Here is a 14,397-nt window from a genome sequence, read left to right on the forward strand (position 1 = left end):
CCTCATCACCAACCCCGGTCTTTCAGTATTCACGCACCAGCCGCACTCGCGTACGAACACTGTTCAGGGCAGAAAAAGTTGTCAAGGGCAGCAGACAACAGGAAGACAACTGCAAATAAGTGGCAACCGCGCAGTAGCGGATTCGGTCCCACGGTCTCAAAAAAACAGTGTCACAGCGGCGTGGTCGGTGTGACGCAAGGCTACAGAACGATACACATACCGGCGCAACGCCCCCACGCCAGTTCCGCCGTGGGCAGTAGCACTGCTTCCCGCCACCGATTGTGAAGTTCGGCGCCCTGTCATGAGTTCCAACGCGGGAGGGTTCCACAAGACGCGGTCACACCACGCAGGTACACGCCTCCGCCCGTAGGGATGGTGTGGTATGGAAGAAAGCCGTTCCAACACGCGAACCACGCTTATCCTGTCACTGGTCCCACTCTCTCGTTTATCCTCCCCATCATTAACCAAATGGACAGGAGTATCAATCTGGAAAGTCGCTTCCTCCGAATCCCTCGGGGATTGACACAAATATGTTGGGGGAAACCGAACCGCAAATTCCGCTAGCTCCATGCCACTCTGCTGCGCCACTACGTCCAGCAGGCGCTGCACCTCAACATCGTAAGGTCGGATTACTCCCATATGCTGTGGGTTTTCAAAAAGCTCCCAGAAACTGTCCGGCGCCCGCACGTCACCGTCTGAAACTTTAACGTCCAGATTCTCCACTTCTTTTAAATACTGTAGCATATTATGCACGTCGAGGCGCGTATTAAAGTCGCCAAAAATGAACAGGGGGTCATCGGGGGAGATGAATGCCGCACACTCCGCCAAGGTTTCGAGCAGTGCCTCCTGACGCTGCAAAGCATAGGGGCTAGGACTCGCTGCCGCTGCCTCCTTGCTTTTCTTGTCGTTGTAGAGGTGCACGTTCAAAAAGTTCACCACAACAGTGCCGAGGCGAAGTGATATGAGCAAATATCCTTTCCGAGACTCACCGGCACCAGAAAACTTCCCGCCGTGAAATAGAATAGTAGGCGAACTCCCATATGTCACAGGGTCGTCACCCACACAAACGAAGGTACGGTGGTGAAAGGAAAGAATGCTACTGATAGGGCACATGCGGTGAGACAGGTATACAACGCTTCCCACAGCGGTGAATTGGTCCTCATCATCATTCGTCCGCATTAGTAACCCGGAGGTCCATCCAGCCTCCGGCAGTAGCTCCTGCAGGGCGTTAGCGAAGTAGTTGTTAAATTCTGTATGGAAACTCTTACCCCCAATTTCTTGGAAATGCACTACGATCACATCAATCAGTGGGGGTGGTCCCTGGCCACCAATATCGGCTGCCGAGGGATGAGAAGGGTCATCGTCACCTGTGCTGCTCACTCTGATGTGCGCTGTGTACTCGCGGCGGCTGTATTCGAATATCAGCAACCGCAGCTCTGAAAGAAACTCCCTTACATCCTTCTGAGCATCCGAAGAGAGCTCATCATTACCAGCCTGTTTCTCACATTCCCTTCTGTGCTCTTCACCACCTTCTTTTGCCCCAGCGGCAGTGTCCCCAATGGCACCAACATTCTGAGTTATCATGAGCATTCTAAAGGGAAAATCGGGAGGCGAATGCGTGGAGAAGCGGGAGTACCCAGTGATGCAGTCCATCGAGGCGCCTCCCTTTGATGAAACCGACCCCTCAACATGCGATAAATCACGCTGAGCAACCGCTGGTACGCCGCCGCTAAACGCCTCCTGCGCAGTGGTAGGCACCCCGGTAGACGTGGCATTACGCGGATCCCAGCCTGTCTGATGCTGTTGCGCGGACCGGAGTGTTGAGGTTATACCTTCCAGTAGGCTGCGCATTCGGATCTCGCGTTCCTTTTCGGGAGGACAACACGCGATCTTTTCAAAATACACTTATTGCTACTCCCCTCAAGGACAACTCTACTTCTATTGCTCCTAAACCTCTACGAATGCAAGCCGCAGTAAAAAAAAAAAAATGGCCGCCAGGGGCACAACCAGAGTATCGGGCGGAGAACCCTAGTGGGCAACAAAATGATCTCCACGGCGGTAGCGTAATTCAATTCCCTTGGTTTATTGCCCTTAACCTAACAGTCCCCCCCCCAACGTACGATTAACGCAGAAACAAATGTTTACGTAAAGAAATATAACATGCCCATTAACTTATAACGTTTTACTTTCACACACACACGCACAAACGATACCCCTTCTTCTCCCTCAATCCCTACCTCTTTATACCAATCTAACTTTGTTTTGGTTTTGCTTCACTTACATCTTTCCTTCCTCCCTCGTCCAAACAAAAAAAAAAAACGTACGTACTGCACAAATCTCTTCTCCCCAACACTAAACTTACACTACCGCGTGATTCTTTCACCCCGAGAACAGAAGCTCTCATATCCCCGCGGCACCCATCACTTTCCATATAGGTTCTCTCGCCTTTTGAGGGGCTATCAATACCGAAACAAAGAAGGGAAGAAGAGAGCCGCGGCGGAACCCCTCCGGGGAAAAGTTTGCGTCTAGTAGCCTGTATCAGGTTTTAAAAAAAAACGATAAGTTAAAGAGAGAAAAAATAACTATCGGCAGACACTTCCTGTCCGTCAATTTGCCCACCTACACCCCCTTCCCTGCATCCCCAAGCTTGGGAAACGGTCACGACTATCGCTTAATAGACGCCTCCATGCTATAATTGAGATGACAACCACTGAAAAAAAAAACCTGCAGGGGGTCGATCAGTCGTAAAATTAAAAAAAAAAGGTGATGGGGTGATTAATTTTCCCAATATTCGCTGCTGGCGGGAAAACATTGCTTAAGTGTTGACGCACACTCTGGGTGATGGGAATACAGGTACTACTCAATTGGCGTCACTGGAACAGGGTGAATCTACCGCGCACACAGTGCCATAACGGACAATGCAGATTGTATTTCATGTTTGTTTGTTTTTCAATAGGGTTTAATTACATCAACTGCAGTAACATCCCCCACGTTCGAGCTGAGCGAAACACGGGTCCCCTCCCACGTCCTTTTTAAAGCTTGGCCGCGAATCCCTTACGCGCCTTCATCGCAGCCCTCCTATCCTTAATGGAGGCATGAGCAGCGGCAACAATCGCGACAGGCACACGGAATGGTGAGCAGGAGACGTAGTCCAGCCCCACCTTGTGGCAGAAACCAATGGTCGCAGGGTCGCCACCGTGCTCTCCACATATGCCCATCTTTAGCATTGGTTTCACTCTCCGACCCTTTGTCACGGCAATGCGCACCAGCTCACCAATGCCTTCTTGATCGATCGACTGGAAGGGATCCTGTGCGTATATCCCAAGGTTACCATAGTGTCTTAAAAAGGGGCCGGCATCGTCACGGGAGAAGCCACATCCCATTTGAGTAAGATCGTTGGTGCCAAAGGAGAAGAAGTCCGCCTTTTGCGCGATTGAGTCGGCAGTTACTGCGGCGCGAGGAACCTCAATCATTGTGCCGACAGTGTAATGAACACGTTTTCCCGATTTCGTGATTACAGCTTCGGCCGTCTTTACCACCTCTTCCCTTATAAGCGAAAGTTCTTCCTTTTTCCCCACCAACGGAACCATGATTTCTGGGATAACACTGCTTCCTTCCTCACTTACCGCAATAGCCGCCTCGATGATGGCCCTTACTTGCATATTGTAGATCTCAGGGTACGTGATACCCAGCCGGCATCCACGGTGGCCAAGCATAGGGTTTAACTCGTGCAACGCATTTACACGATTTCGAACCTTCTCTGCAGGCATCCCAAGCTTCTGCGCAAGCTCAAATTGTGCAGCGGCGTCATGTGGCACAAACTCGTGCAGCGGCGGGTCGAGAAGCCGAATCGTCACGGGAAGTCCCCTCATCGCCCTCAATATGCCAACAAAGTCAGCACGCTGAATAGGTAACAGTTTGTCGAGGGCAGCCTTTCGGCCACTCGCCGAATCCGCGAGAATCATCTCACGGATGAAATTGATTCGGCTGCCCTCAAAAAACATGTGCTCCGTGCGGCACAACCCAACACCTTCAGCACCAAAACTGCGAGCCTTTGCAGCATCGGCGGGTGTGTCAGCGTTAGTGCGCACCCCAAGTCGTTTCATCTCCTGGCACCACTGAAGAATGGTCTGGAAGCTTCCCTTCAGATCTGGTGAACGAAGTTTCAGCTTGCCGGCGTATATCAGTCCTTTGGACCCGTCAATGGTGATGTAGTCGCCCTCCCGGAAGACACTGCCATTCAATTTAAATGACTTCCCCCTGATTACCATATCACCGCATCCGGAAACACAGCACTTACCCATTCCGCGAGCAACAACGGCTGCATGCGATGTCATCCCGCCACGTGCTGTAAGAATACCACATGCAGCATCCATGCCAGCGAGATCCTCTGGTGAGGTTTCAAGGCGTACCATGATAACTTTCTTCCCTCTACCACTCCACTCCTTTGCGGATTCTGCATCAAACACAACCTGGCCGACAGCGGCTCCGGGGCTCGCAGCAAGGCCCCTTCCGATGGGTTTGTTGGCCTTCTCAGCTCCAGGTTCAAGATTTGGGTGCATCAAATGGTCCACCTGATACGGGTCTATCCGCAAAACAGCTTCCTCCCTAGAGATAAGACCCTCATTGACCATATCGATGGCAATACGAACCGCTGCGTGAATCGTACGCTTGCCATTGCGACACTGAAGCAACCACAGTCGACCGTCCTGGACAGTGAACTCAAGATCTTGCATATCGCGGTAGTGATTCTCCAGTCTCTTACGAACATCACAGAGGAGTCTGTAGTTTTCGGGCATCGCCTCTTCCATGGATGGATAGCGCTTGCGACGCTCTTCTTCGCCGACACCGTGAGCTTTGGCCCAGCGCAGCGAAAGCGAATGATTGATCTGTTGGGGGGTACGGATGCCCGCGACAACGTCTTCACCCTGCGCGTTAACAAGATACTCTCCGAAGAAAAAGTTCTCGCCGGTGCTGGGACTGCGTGAGAAGGCAACGCCGGTGGCGGAGCGGTCGTTGATGTTACCAAACACCATTGCCTGGACATTCACAGCCGTACCAAGAAGACCTGTGATGTTGTTCATGCGGCGGTAAATTGTGGCGCGGGGGTTACCCCAGCTACGAAACACAGCTTTGATGGCTGCGAACAGCTGCATTACTGGGTCCTGGGGAAATGAGCACCCAGTCTTCAGCTCGAACAGCTCCAAGTACCCATCACAAAGCTCCTTTAGGTCCGAAGCGGTCAGGTCAGTATCAAATTTAGTACCACGTCTCTCCTTCATTCGGCTAAGTGCCTCCTCGAAGTCTTCACGCCCGACTTGCATCACAATGTCGGCGTACATAGTAATAAAGCGACGGTATGAGTCATACACGAAGCGTTCGAGGCGAGGTGCGCGACGTACCCACGCGTCAACTGTCACCTTATTCAGACCGAGGTTCAACACAGTGTCCATCATACCAGGCATCGACGCTGCAGCCCCAGACCGCACTGAGAATAGTAGCGGGTTGGCAGGATCGCCAAACTTTGCCCCCATCTCCTTTTCCACGCGGCTCACGTTCTCCCTCACCTGGTCCGCGACCTCTTGAGGAATAGTCTCCGTTTCTTGATACGTCTTGCAGGCTTCTGTGGTGATAGTAAATCCGGGAGGGACGGGGATGCCAAGGTTCACCATCTCTGCAAGATTGGCTCCCTTCCCGCCGAGGAGCTCCTTCATGTTCTTGTTACCGTCCGCCTTTCCACCACCGAAGTAGTAAACCCACTTTTTAGCCACCATTGTGTATAGTGGATGCTGATAGGTTTAGATATTTGGTTATAATGAATTTAAATTCTCTTATAATAGCCTCAAACTATGCGACGACGCAGGATTGTTCGCAGAAAATTCAAAGAAGACGGAGGAAAAGATTGACTGCAGTATCATAAATAAGTGAGACACTACATTAATCAAGTTCAAATGAAGGTAACTGCAGCGAAAAAACACTCAAACGCCAGCAAACACATGCGCTCCTCCATGAGTCGTCACACTATGAACTTCATACACCTAGTTGCCTCATGCACAACATGACATTCGATAGAGCAAAAAAGCGCAGTGCGACAACGTACGCATCTGTAACCCGCGGGAAGCAAACAAACGGAGCACAAGTGATGACCACCCGCATGAGCCGGTGGTGGCGCCGTCATTGACGCGTAGCTCACCGGAGGAACCCGAAGCTCGGACGAGTTCAACCCTTGTGCAAGCAACCAGGAACGGATGTATTGGCATTCACGGGCCAAGTCGTCAGAGGAAGCCGTCGTAGAATCCTTATCACATTCGATATCGTCGTTATTACCACTTGCTGAACCACATGAAGTCCTCCGGCCACTCCTCTTATCTTTTTCTGCATGTGGCTTGGCGTCCCGCCGCATACGCTTGCCGCGAACCGGAGGAGCAACTAACTCATCCTTCTCAGAAGATGCTGCAGACGACCACGTCGACACGGAAGATGAATCTCCCTCCGCCTTGGTCTCTCGATGCTGCTTTTCATCCTCATTCAATCCCATGGCCTTTAAGTAGGTACGGTGTTGTTCCAGGATGAATCGGCTAAGGTGAATACGCGACGGGGCGGTGGCCGACGCCACACTTTCCTCCAAGAACTCAGTCTCTGAAGCAACGCCATTCGCTGGAGGTGCATCACGCCGTTGCCTACGAAGTACATCGGTTACATTAACAAAAGCGTTGTCAGCACAAAGTTTCTCCAGCCGCTCCTCCTGGAGCTGCTGCGCATATGTGTTCCGGATGCGGGGGCCGACCATGACACTCTTTTAGGAAAGTGCTTTCAATTGCAATCCAATGTGAAAAGAGGACAACAAGAAGGATTTTAAAAAGCTGAGAATAAAAGTCCCAACAAAGATTCCTTCAAGAGTATATCTCCCACCACCACACAGGTCAAACAGAGGATAAGAACATAAACCTAAAAAGATCAAAATCAATAAAAAGGGAAATGGGCAAATAGAAACGGTGGTAAGTACAAAAATTGAAACCATCCAAATCCTTTACCGGTTGGCCTTGGCGACGCGCTCCACCTCATCCTTCTTTTTGATGGCATAGGAATTGGAGCTACCCTTCGACGCATTCACGATCTCGTCCGCAAGGCACTCAGGAAGTGTCTTGAGGTTGCGAAACGCCGCCTCACGCGCCCCCTTGCACATGAGGTAGATTGCCTCATTAACACGGCGCATCGGTGACACATCAACAGCCTGCCGCCGCACAACACCACCAGCGCCAACACGTGTGGAGTCCTCACGCGGAGCTCCCTTGGAGACGGCATCAATAACCACCTGAATGGGGTTCTGATCTGTCAACAAGTGAATGATCTCCAATGTGTGCCTCACAAGACGCACGGCCTGCAGCTTCTTACCATTGCCACGACCCTTGAACATCAGACCATTCGTGAGGCGCTCCACAATGGGGATGCGTGCCTTGCGGAAGCGCTTCTTCTGCCAACGTCCAGCAGAGTGAGGCACATATGTTGGTGTCCGCGTGATGTAGTCGTTAAGAGCTATCTCCGTCGTCTGGAGATTCTCATATGACCACTTGTTGAAGAGCTTCGGTGCCTTTGCGCTCATCGCCCCTACCCTCTTATTCCAAAAAATGAAGAAAAATGTTGTATCAGATATCCACGGACAAGAGTGCTGACAATAGACTTGACCAAACACGGGGAAAAGGGAACACAAAAAATGCAAACCCCCAAATTAATTATCGAAAAAAGAAAATAAACCTTATGTAAACAAAAAACCTCTGAAAAATTTAAAAATTGAAACCATCCAAATCCTTTACCGGTTGGCCTTGGCGACGCGCTCCACCTCATCCTTCTTTTTGATGGCATAGGAATTGGAGCTACCCTTCGACGCATTCACGATCTCGTCCGCAAGGCACTCAGGAAGTGTCTTGAGGTTGCGAAACGCCGCCTCACGCGCCCCCTTGCACATGAGGTAGATTGCCTCATTAACACGGCGCATCGGTGACACATCAACAGCCTGCCGCCGCACAACACCACCAGCGCCAACACGTGTGGAGTCCTCACGCGGAGCTCCCTTGGAGACGGCATCAATAACCACCTGAATGGGGTTCTGATCTGTCAACAAGTGAATGATCTCCAATGTGTGCCTCACAAGACGCACGGCCTGCAGCTTCTTACCATTGCCACGACCCTTGAACATCAGACCATTCGTGAGGCGCTCCACAATGGGGATGCGTGCCTTGCGGAAGCGCTTCTTCTGCCAACGTCCAGCAGAGTGAGGCACATATGTTGGTGTCCGCGTGATGTAGTCGTTAAGAGCTATCTCCGTCGTCTGGAGATTCTCATATGACCACTTGTTGAAGAGCTTCGGTGCCTTTGCGCTCATGATGGTTTTCTAAATTTATCAAACGTGAATTTTGTAGGCAAAGGGGGAAAGGCCGTAAGTGAAGCTGAATAACAGCAGCGAGAAAAGGTGAGAAAACAGAACGAAACAAAAGGGGGAGCATTTATGTACCACCTTATCGGTTATCTGCATATAAACGATTTGTACGCAAATGCTTGAGGGTTGTTTGATGGGTAGGGGAGCTGCCTCGTAAAGGTGAGGCCCTTGAACACAAACGCACTCAAAAAAAGTCATTATCGTCACCGCTGCCCTCTGGCCCATCCAAGTCTCCACCATCGTCGTCGTCATCAATCCGGTAAGAGAGCGATGCCTCGTCATCGTCCTTGTCATATCCAGCATCTCCCTCTTCCTCACGAATGTCCCCCTCTGCCCGCTTTGGTTGCACAGGGCCACGAGGTTTCTGCTCATCTTCCTCGGTCAGTTGTTTCTTGATTTTGCGAGCATCTTGAGGTTCCTCACCTATGTTGTAAACAAATACTTTAGCACCCCGTCGCATCGGTTTCACCAGGCGCTTTCGCTTAACTGGTCGAATCCTCAGGTGATCCATGGCAGTGTTAGACAACTCACACTTCGGAACACCGTAGCATCGAAGTTCGTTCGGGAGATTCAAGACCTCCTCCCACAATCGCAACTTTTGAGCAGTGACCCCGCTCCTAGGTGATGCATCGTTTCCCACATACGTTTCGCTCCTTTCCTCTGTGCCAACACACAACAAAGCGGGGTAATGCAAAAGATTTAGCATTTCGTTACCGGACGCGATAATATCGAAAGCCCGCGCCTCAGCTGAACACTGATTGACATCAACAAAGCAGCCCACAAAATCACGGAGTAATGGCGGCGACTTCTTACACATAACGGAAACGCCGGCATCTGAAGTCACATCCCTCCCCCGCAAATCACCGACACCATCATCAATACTGGGTCCAACAATAACCGACGTGTTTGCAAGGACACCACTGGAAGGTACAGTGTAGTAGTGGTAAACACGAGGTGGGTAAAGGGCTGTTGTGTAGCTATTAATAGCACCAGGTTGCTGTACCTTGTCTAGACGTCCCCTACGAAAACCAGTGCGCATTCCTGGTAAAGTCAGCTATTCTAAAACAGTGAAGAAACAAACAGAGACGATGAAAGCGTTCTTCTTGCTCAGGCATGTGTAAAGAGCCACTCTTGTGGTACGTAACGGTACGTGGCAGGTGCCGGACCCGTACGGTATCAACTTCAGAGGCAGCATGTTGTAAGCAACTACCGAATTAAAAAGTCATCGACACAAGCTGGTGATTCGTCTCCCCCCCCCCTCCTATTTTAAATTTTTCTCGAGCTCCGAATCGTGCGTTAAGTGTCCCGAAGGTAATAACTAGCGGCGTGGTACCCAAGTGCAAGTTGAGCTCTCAAGTTCCATGCTCATGGAACTGAACTGGGGGCAGTATATGTCCTCGTACTTCGCTGATAACAACGGCAGTAACAGTTTAAACGTCACACATCGAAGTTCTCCCGAGCGGCATTGAACAAAGAACTAAGAACTCGCACGTTCTAGCACGAGTAAATGGCACGGCTGCCTGCACAACCTTTAAAAAACGAAATAAAGTTACCAAAACGACATTAAAGGGGAAATGCAGTAACCCCAATGATATGATATGACGGATAGTTTTGCTCCCTTCTCATGCGCGTGCGTAGGTACAGCAACAAAACGTTGTGTGCACCGTTGCGCCCTTTACGACACATCATCAGCATGTTTCATATAATGTAACAACAGATGAAAGAAACTCCCATCAATCCAGAGAGTCACAGCGATACGTGCAGAAAAGAAATCGAACGATATTTCAATTTGCTTCCAAACGAAATATCTCTTCATGTTACGCGTGTCTTTGTGTGTGTGTGTGAAAGCAAATTTGGAATGCAGTCAGTGATCAAAACTATGGATATGACCCCAAACCTGTCGAGGAGCAAAACTGTAACCCATCTACGGAAACGTGCGTCAACCATAGTGCCGGCATCGAAGATAAAAAGAGGGGTATTGACGCCTCCCTTCAAGTAGCGTGTTAGTCACAAACCGTAAATACCAACAACGACTATCCATCGGGACCTCCGTTCTTACATTACAGTACATAACTACGCGTGAGCACATCGACGTATTTGGCGGTTTTCTTGTGAGCAATCAAACACGAGAACTACCGGTGACATTACTGATCAAAAACTCTCGTGACTTCCATAACCAGTCACAATGTTAACCACTGGTCATTTTTACACAACACCAGCGACCAGTAGGCGTGATAAGATTGTACACGCGAAGGTCGACTGACGGCAGCCACAGTGGCAGTTTAGCAAATTTCAGAATTTTTTTTACATTCGAGGTTGTCCTTTGCTTCGGCGAAACTAATCGCTCCAAGACAATATTCCTCACATGACATAATTCAGCACAATAAGCGCGGTACTTAGCCCCAAGAAAAGTCAAACAGGCCATACCGTCATCAGAAACGATAAATCGTGGGCGTTCAACTGAAAATAAATAACTTCGACCGCAAATACATGGTTTCACCATCAGAACTCTCGAAGAGAAAAAACTTAATGGGGACACGACCCTACAATAAACAAATTACGAAGGATATCGAGGCAAGATCACACTTATCAAACACTAAAAATACTTCCAGCCTTCCCTTCACTTAAAGACAGTAAATTCTTACATTGCGCTATACAGTCCTAGTTAGTAAGAAATTGCTCCCACAGAATTAATCCAGAGCGCATCGGTCGTTAGCAAATCGTTCCGACGGTAGATAAGGTCAAACGAGTCTTCGTTCCAGTACTTAACAAGGGGAAAACTTTTACTCAAAATGCGCTTTCTATTCGCCATCATGCGGCTCTGTCATGGCGTCACCGGCCCGACATACTCTCATCAAAAAGTGTAAACGAGAGAAGGGGAAACAGATCAGAGGGGAAAAAGATAAAAGCAACGACCTACAAGCAACAAAATAATTATTACTCCCTCACCAAGCACTTATCCCTATAAAAATTGAGCAGGGACAAACAATCCCGTGTATGTTAGACAGAACCAATAGTTAAGAAACCAAGCACAACAAAAAGAAGAGTAGAACGAACATGCCCCTCGGTACCTCCAGAGCATTCCCCCTCCCCTCAGTTCCTCGGTAGCGCACCGCTGAATTAGCAAAAATACGTCAGCATGGAAAGAAAATGAGTCCCAGGGATAACTACCCACCACACACCCACTACAATGCCGCAGACAACAAAATATTTAAGTGGTGAAGCGCCACATGCACCTAGAAAAATGTGCGCGGGACAGTATTAACACTTCCAGTCCCTCCGTTACATGACATTACATGCTCACGAGCGCAACAAGCCTTGTAAGCCACAAAGAGTGACGCCGACAGGAATTAATCCTGTGTTGAACCCTCTTATTCAACAAAAAGAAAAATCGAGCAGGGCTGTACGACATTAGGAAACAATATTGAAACAAAGACGCCAATGACCGACACACACACACACGCACACACACGTGTCCCATCACTCTCTTGGATGGCCCATACGTAGGAAAGTAGCCTCCAGATATCCTTCCCCACAGCAAAGAAAAAGGAAGTAGGCAAATTCGGATATGTAGGAGCCTTCGAGATAATCAGTGGCTAAACAAAAAAAACTAGGACTATCAACGACTAATAGTGCAAAAGAATGCAAAGGACAAGAGAAGGCAACGGCATATATCCACGAAACCGAGTAAGATGTATACGTATGTGACCATATACATTCTCGTTTTCATCGGAAAGGGCCAACCAAACCGGAGGGAGAAATGTGACAAAAAATGTTGAAGTAAGAACAGAGAAGTGTTGTTGTGATTAGTAGAAAAGTAGATTATTTACGCCGGTGAGAACGAACAGAAGGGTCACGACGGCGACTTCGTCGCCGACTACCGCGACGTCGTTCTCTGCTCGTTCTACGGTGCTTTTCCCGACTTCTTCTCCGCACACTTCGCTCTCGGCTCCGCGAGCGAGCCCTCCGCCCACGTGGGGGTAGTGACACATGTCTCATGACGCATTCGCTCCGTGTGCACCGACCCCTCATAAAATCTCTGCAAATTTGCCGTTCCTTGGGGACAACAGAAAGTTTCCTCTCTTGCTCTCGTTTCTCGCTACAGTCCTTTTCGGTATGACCGCTCACATAACAGAAGGTGCATGTCGGCTCATGACCTCCATTTCCCGTCGCAGGTATAGCATCACTGAGCTTGTTTGTCATCAGCTTTTCGATACCTTTTGGAGGTTTCCCCGGCGGTGGTTTGGGAATGGGACCGCTTCTCTTCTTAACGCTGATAGTTACACGTGTCCCATTTGAAAGGGCGTATTCTTCGGTAGGATTAATAAAGAAGCGGACTTCGGTGGGCTCATCGGCATCAACATGTTGCACCACTTCGGTCTCGACGGGTTCAGCACCAATAAGCTTCAACAGTTCTTCGGGCGAAGCTTCTTCAGGGGATTCTTCAAAACCCTCGTTGTTTAAGTTACTTTCACCAAAGGTACTTTCGTCTTGCACCTGTTTCAGTAGAACTTCCCCTCCGGGTCTCGCCCCCGCCTCAGGTGCAGATGGATTTACCGTTTCTGGACCCTGACGAAGCATCTGCTGGTGCTGTCGTTCTTGCTGCGCTTGCTGCTGCTGAATTTCATCTTCAGCGTCTGCAACACGCCTCAACGCCTCTAGTGCCTCTTTAGCCTGCTGTTCTTCGGCTTCTCTTGTCGCTTGACGAATTAATTGTCTAGCCTCTCTTTGCGTTTGTAAACGTTGGTTCCACCTTAAGAACATAGGGTGCTCTGCTGACAAAAAGCCGTATCTTGGTGTAGTCCGCAGCAGCTCATTGACGTCAATGCAAGAATCGCCGTTCTCGTTAAAACTCTTTTCTTCCTCATTTAATATATTTGCCAATAATTCGGACATGGCCGCAGTCGATTGGAGTTTAATCACTAACGTCAGAAGCTGGGCTGCGATATCTTCAAAATCTGCGCGACTTCCAACGAACTGGTTGTTGACGGCAATAATCATATAATGAAGTGGTATGTTAGATTTTGCCGCAGGTGAACCAACTTCAGTTGACAAGACCTCAGCATCTTCCGTTAGTTTCAGTCCCAGTGCTGACAGAGGTTCACTTGCATATTGCCTCTCAACACGCCTAAGTATTACCCCATCCCCATCAGGGGGTGCGTTATTGTCAATTGCAGCTGATGTTGTCCTCCCTGACTTAAGTTTCTCGAGGAACGATTTCGCGGATCCAGTCCCCTGCATCGCCTATATCAATACAAGAAAAATGAAGGAAAACAATCGGGACAGACTCAAAAAAAAAACTACAGCTATTGACAAATGGCAACCCCGAACAGCAAGAATAACGGGCCAAATTCAAGCAGATCTGTGAAGGGATTTGCGAACTAAAGAGACAGCAGCCACAACAAATTAGAGAGGAACGACTGTTCAGGTTCTAGAGGAAACAAATAAAAAATGTGGAAGACACCATAATTTGGTTGAAAACGCACGTCAAATAGGCATCAAAACGTCTTAACTCTCAGGAAAAAAAAGAGAAAGACGGAAGCAACTTTCACTAACGGATGATTCAACTAGTACGAAGAAATATGTGGAAAAAAATCTGCTGAAGGCGCCCCGGTGTTTTCTTTCCACCATCGCACGACACCGAGTCCGGCAGCGTACAACAAAAAAAAATAAATGGAACCACACGGGCGAACCCGCAACGGCTCATTCAGGTAAGCAGTCGCCGTGAACAAGTCGCAAATACCATCACTACCATCAACCCTTTGTCTCAGCCTAACGCGTCTCCGGGAGGGGTCCGGAGAAATCGAATAGATGAACGAACCGCTGGAACGAACTCGTGCTTTTAATACGACACATCGCCATGCACGTTTCGCATCCACCACGCGTAACATGAGACTTCTACGCGCATACTCCGTAAACACAAAGAACGCTGATAACGGGCCCATTGAACCACCAACCTC

General features: G+C 49.3%; 8 protein-coding genes across 8 annotated transcripts; all 8 read right to left on the bottom strand.

Annotated features, from left to right (window-relative positions):
• Positions 1-156: 156 nt before the first annotated feature.
• Positions 157-1,851, bottom strand: TbgDal_XI7070 (inositol-1,4,5-trisphosphate (IP3) 5-phosphatase,putative; the record flags this gene model as incomplete). The annotated part of the gene is made up of 1 exon (XM_011781551.1): positions 157-1,851. The coding sequence occupies one exon, from the start codon at positions 1,849-1,851 to the stop codon at positions 157-159; it is 1,695 nt and encodes a 564-aa protein (XP_011779853.1).
• A 1,181-nt stretch (positions 1,852-3,032) lies between these two features.
• TbgDal_XI7080 (pyruvate phosphate dikinase, putative) lies at positions 3,033-5,774 on the bottom strand (the record flags this gene model as incomplete). Its single annotated transcript, XM_011781552.1, has 1 exon — positions 3,033-5,774. One exon carries the CDS (start codon positions 5,772-5,774, stop codon positions 3,033-3,035), a length of 2,742 nt encoding a protein of 913 aa, XP_011779854.1.
• Positions 5,775-6,016: 242 nt separating this feature from the next.
• TbgDal_XI7090 (hypothetical protein, conserved) lies at positions 6,017-6,790 on the bottom strand (the record flags this gene model as incomplete). The annotated part of the gene is made up of 1 exon (XM_011781553.1): positions 6,017-6,790. One exon carries the CDS (start codon positions 6,788-6,790, stop codon positions 6,017-6,019), a length of 774 nt encoding a protein of 257 aa, XP_011779855.1.
• Positions 6,791-7,030: 240 nt separating this feature from the next.
• On the bottom strand, positions 7,031-7,603 carry TbgDal_XI7100 (40S ribosomal protein S5, putative; the record flags this gene model as incomplete). The annotated part of the gene is made up of 1 exon (XM_011781554.1): positions 7,031-7,603. The coding sequence occupies one exon, from the start codon at positions 7,601-7,603 to the stop codon at positions 7,031-7,033; it is 573 nt and encodes a 190-aa protein (XP_011779856.1).
• A 207-nt stretch (positions 7,604-7,810) lies between these two features.
• Positions 7,811-8,383, bottom strand: TbgDal_XI7110 (40S ribosomal protein S5, putative; the record flags this gene model as incomplete). Its single annotated transcript, XM_011781555.1, has 1 exon — positions 7,811-8,383. The coding sequence occupies one exon, from the start codon at positions 8,381-8,383 to the stop codon at positions 7,811-7,813; it is 573 nt and encodes a 190-aa protein (XP_011779857.1).
• Positions 8,384-8,621: 238 nt separating this feature from the next.
• Positions 8,622-9,476, bottom strand: TbgDal_XI7120 (hypothetical protein, conserved; the record flags this gene model as incomplete). The annotated part of the gene is made up of 1 exon (XM_011781556.1): positions 8,622-9,476. The coding sequence occupies one exon, from the start codon at positions 9,474-9,476 to the stop codon at positions 8,622-8,624; it is 855 nt and encodes a 284-aa protein (XP_011779858.1).
• Positions 9,477-10,625: 1,149 nt separating this feature from the next.
• TbgDal_XI7130 (hypothetical protein, unlikely) lies at positions 10,626-10,940 on the bottom strand (the record flags this gene model as incomplete). The annotated part of the gene is made up of 1 exon (XM_011781557.1): positions 10,626-10,940. One exon carries the CDS (start codon positions 10,938-10,940, stop codon positions 10,626-10,628), a length of 315 nt encoding a protein of 104 aa, XP_011779859.1.
• A 1,319-nt stretch (positions 10,941-12,259) lies between these two features.
• Positions 12,260-13,678, bottom strand: TbgDal_XI7140 (hypothetical protein, conserved; the record flags this gene model as incomplete). The annotated part of the gene is made up of 1 exon (XM_011781558.1): positions 12,260-13,678. One exon carries the CDS (start codon positions 13,676-13,678, stop codon positions 12,260-12,262), a length of 1,419 nt encoding a protein of 472 aa, XP_011779860.1.
• Positions 13,679-14,397: the final 719 nt, after the last annotated feature.

This window comes from Trypanosoma brucei, chromosome 11 (assembly GCF_000210295.1).
Source record: "Trypanosoma brucei gambiense DAL972 chromosome 11, complete sequence".
Taxonomy (NCBI): domain Eukaryota; phylum Euglenozoa; class Kinetoplastea; order Trypanosomatida; family Trypanosomatidae; genus Trypanosoma; species Trypanosoma brucei.